At 33.2% G+C, this 18,752-nt stretch overlaps 1 protein-coding gene and 1 long non-coding RNA gene across 4 annotated transcripts in view; both read left to right on the top strand.

The window, feature by feature from the left end:
- Positions 1–6,189, top strand: part of LOC113236248 (zinc transporter ZIP10) — a 30,598-nt gene extending 24,409 nt beyond the window's left edge. The window contains exons 3-4 of the mRNA XM_026472256.1: positions 4,162–4,359; positions 4,445–6,189. Coding sequence (XP_026328041.1) covers positions 4,162–4,359; positions 4,445–5,358 — 1,112 coding nt within the window. The 3' untranslated portion in view covers positions 5,359–6,189. The remainder of the gene's footprint in view (positions 1–4,161; positions 4,360–4,444) is intronic.
- A 2,965-nt stretch (positions 6,190–9,154) lies between these two features.
- LOC113233839 lies at positions 9,155–18,751 on the top strand. Of its 3 annotated transcripts, XR_003310751.1 has the most exons (6): positions 9,155–9,293; positions 9,532–9,594; positions 10,250–10,303; positions 10,743–10,829; positions 18,418–18,481; positions 18,605–18,751. It is a non-coding gene; the product is annotated as an uncharacterized LOC113233839 (long non-coding RNA). The 3 variants fall into 3 exon arrangements; XR_003310749.1 differs by lacking the exon at positions 10,743–10,829 and having other exon boundaries at positions 18,605–18,749; XR_003310750.1 differs by lacking the exons at positions 9,155–9,293; positions 9,532–9,594 and adding an exon at positions 10,099–10,157 and having other exon boundaries at positions 18,605–18,750.
- The last annotated feature ends 1 nt before the right edge of the window (position 18,752 follows it).

The following is an 18,752-nucleotide window of genomic DNA, read 5'->3' as shown; positions in this document are numbered from 1 at the left end:
AAACTACCCAGGAATTAGCGGCATGGTTTAACGTTACCTTACCCACAATATTGACTCACTTGCGTCAAATCAATAAAATAAAAAAATACGAAAAATGGGTGCCTCATGATTTGACTGATCTGCAGAAAGAAACGCGTGTTGAAACTTGTGTTGCCTTGTTGAACCGGTACAGAAATGAAGGAATATTGGATCGAATTGTAACATGTGATGAAAAGTGGATTCTTTATGATAACCGGAAAAGAAAAATGCAATGGCTGACCCCAGGTCAAATGCCACAACAGTGTCCTAAAGCAAAACTTACCAATAAAAAGGTAATGGTAACTGTTTGGTGGTCTCAGCATGGTGTTATTCACTATAGTTTTCTCCGATCTGGTCAAGCAATAACGGCAGATGTCTATTGTGCCGAACTCCGAACCATGTTGACAAAACTAGCAGTAAAACAGCCCCGACTCATGAATCGATCTTCACCATTATTGCTCCACGACAACGCGAGACCTCACACAGCACGAGAAACCATTTTGACCCTTCAGGAACTGCAGTTAGAAACCATTCGTCATCCTCCGTATTCACCAGACCTTGCTCCAACGGACTACCATTTTTTTCGTGATTTGGACAATTATCTACGTGACAAGAAGTTTTCTGCCCAGGAGGCAGTACAAAATTCTTTCACACAGTTTGTGCAGTCTAGATCGTCGGAGTTCTATCGCAAAGGCATTAATAACCTTCCCATTAGATGGCAGCAATGTATAGATAATAATGGCAACTATTTTGATTAAATAAATTTGTTAAAAATTTAAAAAATAAACAATTTAGATTTTCAGTACAAATCGGCAATTTCATACTTTAACCCCTATTATTTAAGTTGCTGTTGTTGCAAAAATTTGGTACCTATCTTGATTCTGATTGGAAAATTTAAGTGAAGTTTCTGATTGAGTAGGTTGACAATTTTAAAGTTGAAAGAGAAACTGTGCGAATTAAGTATTAATTAGTATTTTTTACTAAATGTGGAATCGAACTTGAAAAGTCATTTACCGGACAAGTAAATTTTTTGTTTGATTATGTTACATTTTCAAAGGTGTGACCAATCTGGGTAGATTGCCATTTGTCCTCGTTCGCGGTCGATGCTCTTACTTTGGCTTGGTCTTTTTGTGAACACTAACCTTATGTTTTGGGTCTATTTTATTTATAATTTCTAGTAAATGCAGAGAATAACAAGAAACAACGTAGGTACGCTAGCGTTCCCTTTGTTTATGCTAAAAAATAAAAAATAAAAATATTAATGTTGTTTATTGACAGAAACTACATACAACTAATAATACATACAAGATGCCCATATCTACGATTAAAATATCCGCGTCTCAAGCATCTAAGTAGTACCTACATTAGAAGTAAACTATATGTTTACGGATAACATGTCTACCTAGTTATCAAATAAAACTTGTTCTCGATGCGTTCCCTTCTCAACTTTCTTTAAAGCACGACTTCCGTCTTTTCTTTTACTCACTGAAGAAAATATTATATACCTATACGTATCTATAGACGATTTATAATCGTAACTAATTTTGCCTATACAAATAATTCACTATAGTTCCATAATAATAGAATGAATGTGACTTTCAAACTTCCGCTTAACGAAACTATAACAAAACTCCTATCATTTAATTGTTAAGTCACATGTATAGTATATAATATCAATTCATAGAATTAAAATAAAGAAAACACAATGAACACGGATATAAGACTCTTGGCAGCGGTTACGTATAAACTCCCAAGGATCATTACAATATTATTGACTTAAAAACATATGACAAACACAGAGTCGTATCGATATTTCATGGATGAGAAGACTTCAAAATTGCAAAATAAAAATCTATATAAATCTTTTGGTACAATTGTTTTTTTTTATATTCGTATTTATACAATAATTACGTAAAATAACCAAATTTAGACGGATAAACGTATAAGAGCTTGAAAATTTTACATAACTTTTATATACTTTCTTCTACGAATTTTGAAAAAAATTTACGACCTCGATGGCATAAGAATTTACAATGTGGACGCTAGATGCAGAGAACTGGATTCGATTCCTGGTAGGACCAATTTAAGAAATGATATACCTAAATTGATTTTGGTCAGAATTCCGATGCTCTGGAACTCGTTTCGTTTAGAGTATTCTCTAGTAAGAGGTCAGGCAATTGGTGTTGTTGTAAAAAAAATATATCGACATGTATACACGAGAAATCTATTCACCTAACTGCAGTTTCTCAATTCTCCTTTCGATTTTCATTTAAATAAAATTTCTTATTTAAAATTAAAGGTATGGAGTTCGAATTTTCAATATTAAAAAGTAACAGTGTGTAAAGCTTCCCACTTGTGTTTACAGTTTGGCCATACGTACTCTACAACAAGACAGGATATGCGTAATAATATTGTCATTTGAATGCGATTATCCTATTAAGAGAACCAGGGGAACGCCGTCACAGTCTTTTAGCGGGTCCTTGCCACACAAGATCCCATACTATTTACTCCACTAAAAGAGAAAATAATTTAGGGCCTTGAATTGAAGAAAGTGTAATATAAAGAAGATTTTGTAAACAAACTATGAATTACAATTGTGCTCGTAATGCGGTAATTAATCTATAGTTAATGAAATCAAGCTTAGGTCTAGACCGATTTGGATTTCTAATTTTTATGAGGAATTAAAAAGGATCCTTAAAAACCAACGGAATCAAGTTATATATACGAACTTTCGTCGAATCGTATTTTTGTATTTATTGCCTGTGTCGTTTTCAAACAACTTTTATTCTTTTTACGTTTCATTTTATGTTTTTTCTGCATTTATCCCGAGTATCATAAGGATCGATCACAGTCATATTTTTGTTTATAAAAAAAGTGCGCCATTGTCCTCAATTTCGCCTGATGAAAAGTAATGATGAAGTCGACGTACGAATCTTTCCAACAGTGGAACCCCAGCCTACGTCTAGTCCCCCGATGATGGGAAGGGGAAGGCGGAATCTTTATTTGACATGCAAAATACATTGTAAAATACAAACAACCACAGACAACATTTTCATTTGAACGTTGGTACTTACTGTACATATATACTGTAGAATATGACGAAAATTAATTTGGGAGCTTACATTTCTTTAAGTCAATGTTTTTGGTATTTTTAGAATAAAAGCGCAATAGACCAATTATATTTACAGAACGAAAGACATCAACGAATCCACATTTAAAAATAAAATCGTTTTAAAAGACTACAATGTGTATTATTTGAATATGTACTATATTTACAGACTTGATTTTATGTGCCAATTTACGTCTGTAGCTGAATATCATATTAGCAAAACAATACATTCTCAAGATTCAACAGAAGAAACAACACATACGCAAAACATATAAACATATTCCAATGCAATTTTATTATGAGTTTGTGAGGAGAATATATAAAAAAATATTGATTATTTATTAAATAAAATGGAAACTCTGGTGACCATGACGATTTCAAGACTATTTCTATTTAATGCAGAGATTATAGCACAAGTACCTTCAATAATAAAATGATAATTATTTACATTATCGATTATATTTACGTTCAAGTGTTTAATTATTTTCTGAATTTATACACCTGTCTTGAGTATCCTATGTACTTAGGTACCTTATCGGTCCTTTAACGTAAAATAGGGTATAGCTTGTCTTACATACAAAGACTATTTACTATCATCATACACAAGTTAAGTACTTATGAGTTTATGTATACAAACTCGTATATTAACTCTTGTTGATTCTTGCTTACGTCCTTAACAATAATCGGATAAAAAAAACAACAATCAACATCAACCTATTTATTTGTCCCGGTGCTGGGTACGGGTGTCCTCTCAGGCGAGGGTTGAGGTCATAGTCCCCCCCCTGGGCCAATGCGGGTTGGAGACTTCACACGTTTTCTGAACCTTCTTGGACTGTGAACCATCGTCGAAGTGCCGGTTTCATCACGATGTTTTCCGTGACCGAAAAACTCATGGTATATTTCAAATTAAATTTCTCATATATTCGAATACGGATTTGAACCCACGACCTCTGCTTGAGAGGCGGTAAAACCATCAGGCTATCACGGTTTTAAATAATCTGATATTTAACACAATATTTTCCTTTGTTCTACAGCTGTACCCGTATTGAAAAAGGAATCATGCCTGTCTCCAAGGGAAATACTGAAAGTTTACGGCGTGGAGAACGAGCCTGGCGTGATCAGTATTGGACCAAAAAAACTCTTGGAAATATGCCCCGCCCTCGTCTACCAGCTGGACCAACGCTCCTGCTACAAAACAGAAATGCCCGTGCCAAAACTTGAAAGACATTGGAGTAAGTGTAAACCTTTTCAATTTATTTATTAGATAATAGCAATTGAAAGACAGGAACGTAAATAACATCACATATATTGTTACAGCTTGGATTTACGCTAGTTTGAGCATTTTAGTAATCAGCGCAACCGGTCTGCTGGGTGTAGCAATTGTACCATTACTGAAGTCTGTTATCTTCAGCCACGTACTACATTTCCTCGTGGCCGTAGCCGTGGGTACACTATGCGGTGATGCACTGCTGCACCTGTTGCCCCATGCACTGAAGTCTCACGGTCCACCGTCTGCACCACAAGAAGAAACAGAAGTTATACTCAAATGCAGCGTCACTTTCCTTACTATTCTATTGTTCTACACCGTCGAGGCTGTAATGCAAACAATACATGGTGGACACGCCCATTCTCATGATCAAGGGAAACCTATTGAGGGGATCAAATCTGATACGAAGCAAATAGAATCCATAGAGCTAGGTGCGATGATGCCAGGATCACCACCGCCACCAGTTGACCGCCCTATGACATCTACCGCCCTCATGGTGATAGTTGGTGACGCTTTGCACAATTTAACCGATGGTTTAGCTATAGGAGCTGCATTTAGCGGTGACCCAGTAACCGGCTTTGCAACAGCATTGGCAGTGTTCTGCCACGAACTGCCTCATGAGCTGGGTGATTTCGCTGTACTGCTACGGTCTGGTATGAGCATCAAACGCGCTTTGTATTACAACTTGCTGTCATCTATCTTAAGCTTCATGGGCATGGCGGGTGGAATATGGCTTGCCGAGGACCATGAATCCACTTCCCAGTGGATTTACGCTGCAACTGCCGGTACATTCTTCTACATAGCGCTTGCAGACTTAGTGCCAGAGATAAATGAAAACAATCACGGGAAGAGTATCAACTTGTTTCTAGCGGTGTTAGGCATACTCACAGGCGGTGTGATCATGCTGCTCATAGCACTTCACGAAGACTCCATACAATACCTGTTTAGAAATGCAGAACAATAAAAAAGTTAGTTGAATAAGTAGGTACTATGTATTAAGTTATGGTACATGTGTAATGTGATAAATGTACTCATGGTTGTTCAAATACTTTATTATAATTGATTACCTAATATTACTAGATAACTAATAAAAGTTCGTGTTAACGTTGTTATGTAGTTCGTACCTAATCGGACCTAACTACCTGCCCCGTTAAACGGTAAAGAACTTCAAATTGCAATCAAATAGGCACTTACTATTAATGTTTAAGTTTTCTAAAAAGATTTATTATATTAGGTACTATAGAAGTAGTTTTGTACAAAGTAATTTGTAATTATTTTTACTTAAGTTTTAATCGTCGCATGAGTCTTCAATGTTTTTAAAATAAGTTAAATAAATTGTGCTCTTCAAATATATCTCGCGCAAGTCAGGTAGAGTAGCATACCAGCTACTTTGTATATGAAGGTGGCCAATAATAAACAATTCCTTAGTTTGGCGGCTCCTTACTGTCGAGAACAACAATAGCTCATTTCTAGACGACCAATATAAAATAGGTCAAAAAAGCCAACGAAGCTTATGGGTTTACGACTCATGAAATTATTGTAAATATAGATAGAGTAATATTAACGGAATGTTCTAAAGACAATCGAGTAAACATATCAATAAGCAATTTATCTCATAATAACACCTGTAAATATTGTTTATAAGTATCAACAAGTCACTTCTAAAATTTATCCGTAACTTTGTAGTCACCTGCCTACGAAATTATTTAACAAAATAATTTTTAACTTTTCAAAATTATACATAATATAATATTTGTTGAATATAAAAAAAACCTGCCAATAAAACACGTAAATATCAATTGAAAAATGAAGCATTATAAATGCCACTTCTTAAAAATTTCGGCAATGGGCAGTATGAAAGGTATTATGCGACATTGAGGTTGCTTTGCTATGCCTAGGTAGTAAAATTCCAGGATAATTAGAAGGCCTAATAAAAGTCATAGGCCTTCTAATATTATCCATAAATTTTACTATGTAGATGTATAATTTTTAACCTAAGAGTCACTTAGTTCTTTCTGCCTTTAAACTATCTATTTATATTTGAAGAAATAAGACATTAGCATAATAAATCAACCTGTTGATTACTATGTGATAGATTAAACAAAAACACTGCTTGAAGTAGGTACCGCTACAAAGTTATAGCTTTTTTATTCTTTTTTTTTAAAGTATTCTATAAAATTATCATGCATGAGTGAATTTTATTAAGTTAAGTATTATCCATCCATTGCATTATGCATAATTAAATTATTGTGATAAAAATAATAAAGTTTTCTAAAAAAAATGACTTATTGTTTGATCTTTCTACCCAAATATCTAATCCAATGTAGGTCGCATAGCTGGTAACTAATGAAAATTCTTTCCCATTACAGTGTCAACGCAACAATAAATTAAGTATAAAAATAGCTGAAGTGCTCCTTGTGAGAGAGTTCGTCCAGGGAAGTTCTGCCACTATTGCGTTTCGGTTTTGAAGGGTAAGGGTGCTGGTGAAATCACAGGCACGTGGGTCCTGTCAAGTTGTGTTTCAGGATGACTGACGTAGTGGCAGTATCCCTCACATCTTGGCAATTTAAAGCTCTGAGTGGCACTGTAACTGCTATGGACAGGCGTGTCACTTAACCCAGGCAAAAGACTTCTTCGCCCCGTCACTCAGTGTCTTAAAAAAATAGTAAGTCAATGTGCAACAATTATTCTTATTCGTGTGTAAAGATTTCTTCCAGGTAACCGTAGAAAAAAATGTATGAATATGTATGAAATGTAGAATATAGTAATGTATGCAAAATAATGAAAGTAAGTCCTGTTAAGCTATAATTATAAAAGGCATTCTTTAAATATCATTTGTTATTAGTTAAGCGGGAAGTTCCAAAATATTTAAAATGTACATTCGACTCGATTTTTTTTTAGTGAAAGTGCTACCTAACCGTTTCCCTATTACAGATTTTGGGGTTATTTTTCTCTGAATAGATATCCAATTTGACGATAATAATTTAAATAATTTGATTTTGGTTGCACATTCTGATTGATAGAGACAGGGTCGTATTCTAGAACTGTACTCAACGCTCAAGTCAGGACTTGAGTATTGCAGTGAGCACTGAAAATCATACTCAAGTCCTTGCCGTTAGGGTCGTATTTCCAGTGCTTGAAATCATACTCAAGTCTGCTCAAATCCTGACTTGAGTATGATTTAAAGCACTAGAAATCATACTCAAGTCCTTGCCATTGGGGTCGTATTTCCAGTGCTTGAAATGATACTCAAGTCTGCTCAAATCCTGACTTGAGTATTGAGTAGAGTTCTGGAATACGACCCTTAGACTTAGGGTTGTATTCCAGAACTTTCGGATCTGAGTATGATTTTAATGGGAGGCAGGGACTTGAGTATGATTTCGAGTGCTTTAAATCATACTCAAATCCTGACTTGAGCATTGAGTAGAGTTCTAGAATACGACCCCTAGACTGGAAATTATTACTCATAAAGTGTTTTGAAAAAATCAAGGGAACTATTATTTTCACCATTTCGTAATAATAAAACCACTTTACTTTGCCACATATCTATATACCTAAATAATCACTTTGTAAACCGGTTTAAATGTGTAAGATGTGGCGTAAGGAATTTTGACACAAAGAGAATTTAAGCACTATGTTTTGACACTGTTTAACTCTAACCCACTTTCGTAAAAAGTATTCGACTGTTATTGCTTAAATGAAGTCAGCCCTAGCTACTATACCTGACTGACTGATTTTCGCTCATTCGTAAAGGCGCATTTACACCGGGTCGTCGTCGGCAGACTATTTCACCTTCCGAAGGCGATGCAGTCGACTCGCCATTTACATCGACTCGTCTGCCACTTTCGGCAGACTACTTCGCCTTGCCGAAGGTGATGCACCCAGTCGTTTCAGTCAACAGACTAACTACTATTTACACCGGTTTTTTTGCCAGCAGTCGTCAGGCGACCTCTGCCTGACGACTTAGTGTAAATGCGCCCTAATTCTCGTTATACTGAAGAATGAATGGTCTTTGTATTTTTGACATTTTTTAAATCCTATTTTTTATATCAAACCACTCTGAGATATATTGACCTCTACCCCTTCTACTTTTATTATTTTATGGCAACAAAATGTTTATGTACGTAATTTTGTGACTAAATCTAGTAGGTGTCGATTTGAATTGCTAAAGGTTAATTTTAAACATTGGGTCAATATATTATATCAATTTGTGTGAACAGTTTATTAAGTACGCATATATTAAAATTTGCGAATCTATGACGAATAATCATAAGAAGAGAAAATATTAGATTGCTTATTTCCTTATAACTTCAAATATGTCGAAGGTAGGTACTTATTACGAGAATATAATTTTTTATAAATAATTAGTGTAGGTAATTTGAACGATTTATGACCACTGTTTTAAAATATTCAAGATTATTTTTTTGCTAAATTTTCACCCATTTACTTGAGAAGTCTCCTTACAGTCTCATAATTAGTATTTATTTCCTTGTTTTGATGGTAATGGCAACAAACACCTGTTCTTGCATAGTTAATTACATAATAATGTCATGCATGCCTCCATGCATGACATTATTATGTTTTATGTTCCAATGATATTTTAGTACGTATAGGATAAGTTAATGTCACACAAATATTTTTTAAAGTTTCAAATTTTTTTTTAATGAAATTGAATTTTATTTCCGAAAGTGCATTGGGCCAACGGCGTGTCGGACGTGACAATGGCCTGGACCCTCACCTTAGAGGAGACCCTTCCCCAGTTGTAGGACATTTATTTGGGTTGATGATGATGACAATTATAAGCAACAAATTAAACAATTTACTAATATCTTTCCTTAATGGCGGTGACAGTGTCACTTTTGTAAAAATAATATAAAAATTATGGCGATCGTTGCCAATGTGAGTTACTTTTCAAACAATCTAATAAACAATGATCACATTTTATGTGACATGTCATATTACAATATTTGAATCCAAAGCCACAAAACACAATTTTTTTAAATCATTTTGAACAAAATGTCATACTGTTGTCAATGTCTGTCACTGACCATTGTCAATCATCTCATCTGTTTGTACTGCTCATCTGTTTATTGCATTATTGCCGATTAGACTAAAAAATAACTCAATAAGTGAATAGTGTTTTCAGACTACCGATACACGCAAATCATCCAGAATTATTTCCAAAATGATAAAAAATGTGGTAAGTAAGAAAATCAGTGCAGAAGTTGCCGTAGCTTTCTTTGTTTCAATTCGTTTATTTACGCAATGTTAAGCTCTTTCTCGATAAAAATAGACACTGACATTCTGAGAAGAATGATATGCAGAACATAAACATATAATTAAAAATAACGTCGATCCACATAAAAACATGAATATCTACTGTTATGGGGCCATGACATTGTGATAGTAATTATAACAAATAAGTCTTCACTTAAACCTCTTTGATACGTTAAAAGAGTATGGTTCGTAATGTCTTTTAAAAGAGTATCAATAGTATTTTGGAATATCCTATCAACTTTAGAAACCAACCCTTGATAATTGAAAATATTTCAAATTTAGAATCTATCTGCCATCTGTCAATATACAGTCATAAAAGAGGGATTTGTGGATAAATTTCACAATATACGTAAATTTGTAAAAAAAATGGAAAAATGAGGGGAATACTAAATTTACAGAATGAATATATTAGAAAACAATGAAACTGGAGGTTTCTAAGACAAGAACACAAACATGGGTTGTTTAATCTCAATGTTGAAATTTAGTGTGAGTGTGTTCCTGCACATATGATAGGTGATATTGTTATAGTTGATTTGTTTATGATGATTTCTCTTGTTATTACATTTATATTATTCCAGATGATATTTGGCGCTGGATTGTATACAGGAGTGTATATAGCACAAAACTATCAGGTAGGGTCTTTAATTACATAGCACAAAATATACCAGTAAACTTGTTCGAGACGTCATCGAGTGAATTGTGGGCTGTATGTTGTTAGTTTCTTTTGTAATAGAGGTCTAGATGGTAATCTTTTAAGTATATCTCTACTGTCTTCTGTAAGGTGATTACTTGATTGTGTTCATAAAAAATACTTGATATTCATATGATTTACGCAACTTAAAAAGTATAAACTATTACGATACAGACCAAACATTTAAAATAAAATCTGGTGACTGATTTATCTCTTATCACTAAATGGGCGATTCTTTAAATGTCATTAATAATTAATACATGTAATTATAGTTTTTTTTTTTCAATTGAGACTTATTTATTGACATGATTACACATATTTCGGAGTTGTACTCATGATTTTTTTTTTTCAAAAAGATAATATCGTAATCTTTCCTACAGGCACATTGTACATGCAAGAAGAATGGATAGCTATCATTTGAGCCGATAAAGACCTTTTTAAACCACTTGGATTATATGACAGATCAGGTCAATAACTTAATTTTGATTTTAATTGAACATTAGTTAAACCAATGTCATATTCGCATTTTGTATTTTAATCCTGACATTTATTTTCTCTTTTTTTTTTGAAGTTACCACGGACTAGTAAATATTTCAGCAATAACAAATAACTGATTATGTAATAAAAGATACATTAACGAAATAAGCATTCAGTGTTGTTTAATCAGTCATTAACATTTTATAAACTACAGAAAAATGGATGTATAGTTGCTACCTATCATTTAACTATTTCTGGCTTTTTGTTTTTTTATAAATTACAATGTGACTGTATTAAAAGTTCTCAGTTATAACTAATATTTCTCTACAAAGTTTCGGATCTGAAAATAAGCCAAGTCGTTTTGTGGATCCACCATAATGCAGATTTTGGTGCATTCAGCACCCACTGTAATGTCTACATCTTGAACAAAAAAAACACAAAGTTTTATCCTTAAATAAAATAATGATTTTCTGTCAGAAACATGCTCTGAAAACGAAACCACATTCAGAACATGGAACACTTGCAAGGAATCTTAAGTAGGTGCCAATTTAAATTAAAGTTGCTTGAAAGTTTTCTATGGGAATATGAGAATAGTGACAACATGTAAAACTGTAGTATCATTTCAATTTATTGGTATATGATTTGTAACAGGTTCACAATCCGTTTTAAATCAAATATATTTAAATTGTTTCCAAATATTAACAGGAATTTGTTGCTTGCTTACTACAACAAAATTAACAAAGTTAATTCATTTTTACGTGACAATGCTACTATACATTTTATCATGACACTAAGTTAATAGGTACAGGTAGGTGTACTTGATACATAAGATTCAACTTAGAAGATAAGTAGAAGATAACATTTATACTGTCCAACCTTGATGTGCTCTTAGATATAGATGTCTTGTATTATAAACTAGTAACTAGTGCCCGGGACCGTCATTGCTTTTTAACCGACTTCACAAAAAAGTAGGAGGTTCTCAATTCATGGTTTTTTTGTATGTTACACGATCATTTGTGAACTGATTTTGATTATTCTTTTTTTATTGGAAAGAGAACGATGAAGAACTAAATATTCTATTATAATTGTTACATTTCCATTTCCACCATTTTCGATGTTTGTTACTTTAATTTATTTATGCCCAATGACTTAAAACTCCGTGCCAACATTTTTACTACGTCTAGAGCAGAAATTCCCAATCTTTTTTGTCTGGTGAACCACATAGCAGACCCCTGTCCCTTAAAATATTGAATATTTCACATTTTCGTCAACTTTAAATGTTTGTTTGACGGCTGATATAGAGCTAGTAAGATACTTTACAAATAAAAAAAAACATAAAATTTTGTATAATGAAGTGTCTCATTAGACAAACAAAATACAAAGGGATAAATAAAATCATAAATAGATTTTGAGCCATAGGGGATTGAAAATACCTTTAAATGATTCGAATTACTATTGTCCAAGACTATGATAGATTGAAAAGACAATGACAGTCTGGTATTGACTTCCCAAGTATAATCTTCCTAAATTATATCCACGACTTTCGAGACTACTACCACACGATGTGGTTCACCACACGATGTGGATGCCATCGTTCCAATCACGCTTTGTTATAATTATTATTTATGCATAAAATTACACAGCATTACAGCAAAATACCAAGGCACTGTGAAATTTATAAATAGACAATTTGTATTAATAATTCACAGAAGACAGAAGTTCATCCATCCTCTCACAAAATCTCAAACATTCATCACACTCAACCACCCATCCACTTTCAAAAACATCTGTCTGGTGCAGATACAAGAAGAGTATTAAGACAGTGCAGAGCGCGAACAAACGGTGATATATTATGGGTAATAAAAGTCATTATTGAATGATATTATTTCCTGGTTATGTTTATCTACAAATAATTTCAGGAAATACATTTCGACATTTAACCCGACGGTTTACCCGATCATGAGATAGGTGTAACCGGCTGGTTACATTAAAGGAAAATTAAAAGTAAATCAGCTTAGCAATTTACTAGGTACATCGTAAATCAGGCACGTGGACACTCACACTTTTTACTTGCATTTACGTTTTGTGCCTTTTTGTAGAAAAAGCTAATGGACCATGCAGATGAATTAATCACTAAAGCATAAAAACTCCTTACAGGGTGCCCTGAAAAAAAAACCAAGTACCTGATCTAAACAATAGTTCGTTTAGCGAAATTCATCGTAACATTTAAGCCACTTTATTAATCTATCGCGAAATGATTCGATTATAAATTCTAAATAGTTACATTGAAATAAAATCTCATAAAAAATTAAAATTTTATTATTGCCTAAGTGATATTTATGAACTTATGTACCTAAATTGTCATAGATTTAGAACTTAAATTATGTACATCAAACTAAGTCGCTTTACGTAATACTGACAACACTAAAACATTTTTCCCTATAGTTCTCTCATAACGTCTTAGAGCTCTTACACACGACGACTTGCAATTGACGAGGAAATTGCATCGATGCAGTCTCGCGTTTGTATCGATGCAATCGCGCGTTTGTAACTGCAGATGCAGTCGCGCCTTTGCATCTATGCAGACGCGCGTTTACATCGATGCAGTCGCGCATTTGTATCAATGCAACCGCCTATACATCGCAAGTGTAGTCATGCAATCGCGCGTTTCACGAACGCGCGTTTACATCGCTGCTAAAGCACTAAAAATCATACTCAAGTCCTTGCCATTAGGGTCGTATTTCCAGTGCTTCAAAACATACTCAAGTCTGCTCAAATCCTGACTTGAGCATTAAGTAGAGTTCTGGAATACGACCCTTAAATATCTGAAGTCCGATGTAATACAACATTAAACAACACCTACCAATAAATGGACGTCGTAATCGCGCTAAAAAGAGTCCGCACCTATAGGACGTTAAAATCGCACCCAGAGCGTCAATCGCACAACAGTCTTCGTTTGTTCGACTGACAGCGCGGTTGTCAATCATGCAATACCATTTAATAATGACTTGTAAAAATTACTGCAGTAAAGTGTAAATACAGGATTTTGTATCATGTTTTCACTAAACAAATGTATTGTGTTATCATAGTTCTTATTTAAAAGTGTTATTTTATGCAGTTTTATAGTATTTAATTTATATATAAATGAATCGTAAATATAAATTACATAAGCACACAAAATAATCAAATAGCTAACTAACTGTCCTTTTTCTACACATTGCATGCGCATAAGATGGAAAGAGACCCACTGCGTCAATTTTAGAAGGTTATATAAACTTCTTGGTCTTCAATTGTTTGAACCACAAGCGATTCAAATATTTAGAACAAAGAAACTATAGAGTCGCTTTGATTTTAATCTTATTTTTTTAATTATTTTTTTATTAAATGTTAGCAATAAGTAACAAAATTTCGTTATACTCGTTTTACGCCTAGGGATTACTTGTCAGAAGTCAGAAAATACATTTGCCCAAAATAACGTTAGCTCGAATTTTCATAATGTCAAATGTATTTTTTTAAAAGATTACAAAACTAAAGCTAATTTTGTCTTTGTGAAAAGCATCAAAAGTACTCGAAAGCGTAACGGTTTTATTATAAATTGGTTTTCGGAATTACGGATATTTGAGTTAACGTTTAGTTGGAATATCGGTACATTTATTGTGTACACGCTTATTTTCACACATTTGTAGTAATATTTGTATGTATTTATCTGCCCAACTTTTTATTATTTCTTTAAGTGAATTTATACAAAATTCGACAATAATATATATAAAAATTAATTAATATTTACGATCAAGGCTACTCCATTACTCTTGTGTTAAGTCGAAGCTAAATGGGTCGTTTTCAGATAACCTCAAAAAATGTGTCCCTTTCAATAACTTTTATATTATTACATGAATGCTAAGCATTATTTATTTATTAAGATTGCTTGTTTACTTAGTCAGTGTTACACAAAAAAATACTACTTTAGTACGCCATAGTAATAAATGATAACCTAACCTCCGATTCAAAAACCGACCTCAAAAGTATTTCATCCCCTAGTTTACCACCCTTAGAGGTGGAATATTTTCTTCAAATTTATTTGGGACCACTTTTGAGGTACCCTCTTTCCAACAAAAAAAAAGTATTATCAATATCGGTTCATAAATGGCGGAGTTATCGCGTAACATCATACAAAAAAAACAACCGACGAATTGAAAATCTCCTCCTTTTGTTTTATTTCTCATTCATGGGAGCCGATTCCACGTCACCCTAATTTTAAGAAATGAAGAAAAAAATTAAACACTCGTGGAAATTGAGAAGGATTTTGATACAAGAAGTGATATTAAAATATTTGATACGTGTTAAATGTTCTATTGTGAACGATAAAATGTGTGTTGTAACACTAATTTCTCATTACTGTGTCGTCTTTCTCATTTATGTTTATGAGAAAATCATTCGTGTTACCGCAATCTCATTCGTGTGACCTAAAATATCGTTTTTTGTTGTATTTCGCTTAAATATATCTATATTATATATATTTAATAATTATTGACATTGTTTGAACTTATCTGTTCCTAAGTAAGTAAGACCTTAAAACCAAAAGAAAAAAGGGTTTTACAAAAATCACTCAAAAAGTGTCATTGAAATTTGGTAAGTGAAATTCACCCAAATATGGTGCATTTTGTTAAGTTTCCAGTAGAAGCTGGATATGGTGTTTTTGGGTCCTTACATTGTTGCAAGCAAAATTAGGCAGTACTGCAATGGCATTACAATTTAAATTATATGTTTTAGTTTTTATATTTCGTAACATGTCACTACGTTTGTATAGATTAACTTCGGACATTTTTTTCGTGGTTTTTGTATTAGACCCGACGTCCATTTGTTGGTAGGTCAATATAAAACAATGCAGAATTAGATAAAAGTAAATAAATTTTAGATTAAAATCAGATGGTTAAATCAGTCTTCGGATTATCATACTTATTTCTTTTGATTATCAAAGCAATATGCATTAATTTTTTGCATAAGAAAATAATCTAGTTAGTACGTATCCAGTCCAGACCTCTATAATATGCTACACAGGAGGCCATGATCCTGGTGGTGACTTACTAAAATACAGCTCCTGGTTCTAAAAATAATACTATGTGTGCCCTCTTTTGTTTATTACAGTAAGTAGGCCCCTCTAGTGGGGAGGGCATTGAGGAGCAACGAAAGTGCATTTAGTGAGTAGTTCGTAGGTATCTAAAAAATATACCTCTACTACGAGTAAGTTGACCTCGCGGAGGGCCCTGCTAATCTGCTGTATTGTACGTTTATTAACATGATTGTCGAAGCAAGTTAAAAAAATCGATTCCTCAGATCAAGTGGCAACTTTTTATATCTACCTTACTTGAAACTACTTTTAATTGGAAACTATTTTTTCTTATCTAAAACCGCGAATTTGGTTTTTTTTTTTTCAAACAAACTTAAAGTTTTGGCTGGGCTCTTTAACCGACTGAGACCTTCGGTCAAAATATTGAACATAATAATATTTCGAACATTGACACTATAATACACCCAGATCTACATTGAAGTACTTGTGATAACTTCAATCACTATTTCAATCAGAATTTTACTTTCTTTTAATTTACCATTGAAAAGTGCATGCAAGTGTAAAATTAAATGTTTGTAGAAGTAGGAATTTCAATGCGTCTATAGTAACGTAAGCGCCGAATCGAGCGCTTGCTGGTGACGCGCCTAGCTATTATCAAGCTAGACTGGACTTATAGGTAGGTCACCTGGTAAAATCGGAAAACGGACCATGGAAAGAGCTACCATAAAGTGGCGTCTGAGAATAGCGAAATTCAGTAGGCAGGTTAACACTTACCAACGTGGCAAGCGACCGAAATTATAATAGCGTGCAAAACAAGAGGTCTATATACATAGGCTACCGCCCATTGCTGTATATATATATATAGACCTCTTGCTGATCGCTAGTGTTCCTGCTCTAGGTGGCTTTCATTAACCACATTAAACTCTTAGATCGTGGCAAGAGATGGTAATACCTACACATTGATCTTGAATTCACATCACTGAGCCTTAACTACCAGGGAATCAAATATTTCTGCTTAAGTAGAGATGTATTTAGGACATAAGGAAACACTATGGAGACTGGTCAAATGTGACCCAAAAACCCGACCCAAAAAACTACTGCTCCTGGCGCAACTAAAATTTGTCTCGAATTATTCACTGTAACGAATTAAAAAATCGTATAAAGTTTTTTATTCAATATCCTCGGTAGGTAACATGTTAAAATTGCTGTGCGTTTTTTTTTTCAGGCGAAACAGTTTTAGATTTAAATTTATTCAAGTTTTACTTTAATAAAGGTTCTGTGAGTTTATATTTCAGAACATTGGTTAAACTGTCTACATTTTGATGTTTCTAATCAAGAAAAATATTTTAATAGGTACATTAAACAAATATTTTATTATTAATTTAATATTAAAATCAGTTAAGAGGTAAAAAAAAAAACAGATCGCACACGAAAACTAACAGTATTATCTCAAAATGGCTTTATTTTATATTAATATTACCTATTTAGTTTCAAAGCGGCAGTGTTGTCCTGTCACTTTGAAAATAAATCGTATATGAATGACACATCAATATAACAAAATTTTGGAGATAAATTATTAATATAACGCGATTTTGAGATAAAACATAATATAACGCAATTTTTGAGATAATATTATGTTAGTTATCAGGTGCGAGATGTAATATAATTGTTGCTATACATTTTGTATATATCTAATAAAATATATTCTAGCCTATATGTTCCCAAAATTGTAGGCTCACCGCCCATTTTTTTTTCCACCAATCAGAGAAAAAACTAGATATTTGTAGTGTAGTTTATATCTATAGATAGTTCATGTTAGAAATCTTCAGCCCACGGACTCTTCAGCCTCCTGAGGGGCGTTAGGGACCACTTTGGGAAACAACGTTCTAGCTTCTGTACAGGGGTTAATTGCATCTTCGTGTCTAACCCCACCTAGGTACTAGCTACACTGCTTCTGCCATGTAATCAATAATATTCTTTAATTACTGTTCTACCCTCGAACTCTTCAATGTTGAATACCGTTCTTCGTTTACTTTCTACATAAGTAGTTACAATGATTCTACATACTTTTTAAGTAAAATAAACAATGTTTTTAATTTAATGCATAAAAAATATAAATAGCAATATTAATATTTGACAATGCTGAGTATCAATAAGTTATATACCTAATTATACACTAAAATATGAGATATGTTTCGTTTGCGCTGGGCTAGGGTAAATTTTGTTTGGGCCGTGGCCAGTCTCCTTTGTATGTGTTTGTCGCTATCTCTCAATCTACCATCGCATTTATATACAAATATTTCATGGTTTGTGGCCTAATGTTCATATGGGAGCTATAACAAACAAATATACACTGCATGTTCTAATCTGAATATTTTTTAAATTATTCAAACTACTTATGTAAAGAGAATTCAATATCTCTCAAGAGCATATTATATTCTGTAGGTTTTCAACTTACACATTTTTATTTATTTTTTATTATAATTCATATACCTAAATTTTTTATACAGGATACAATTGCCACAATCGTTCCGAAAAATGTACAAGACTGTGACAGAGGTCTAGTAAGAGCTGGTTAGTTAACTATTTATTTTTAAGTAAATGAACCAGCTCTATTTATCCATAATAAAAATGCAAAAATGGTATTTGCAACTAATAATGATTTGCTTTGTTTAAAATGTTTATTTTCTTTTGCAGATTGATAAAGTGGAAGACCCAAAGGCGCTCCTAGAAAAAGCACAAGCATATATTAAATCTAAAACAGATGGTAGCAAATAGATATAAATTATAATCTGACTAACTGAACATACAATGTAATAAAAACGTTAAGAAGTAATGAACATTA

Source organism: Hyposmocoma kahamanoa, unplaced genomic scaffold (genome assembly GCF_003589595.1).
Source record: "Hyposmocoma kahamanoa isolate Upper Pololo Valley unplaced genomic scaffold, ASM358959v1 102, whole genome shotgun sequence".
Lineage (NCBI taxonomy): Eukaryota > Metazoa > Arthropoda > Insecta > Lepidoptera > Cosmopterigidae > Hyposmocoma > Hyposmocoma kahamanoa.
The sequence above is the reverse complement of the archived record's forward strand: the minus strand, read 5'-3'. Positions and strand labels throughout refer to the sequence as shown.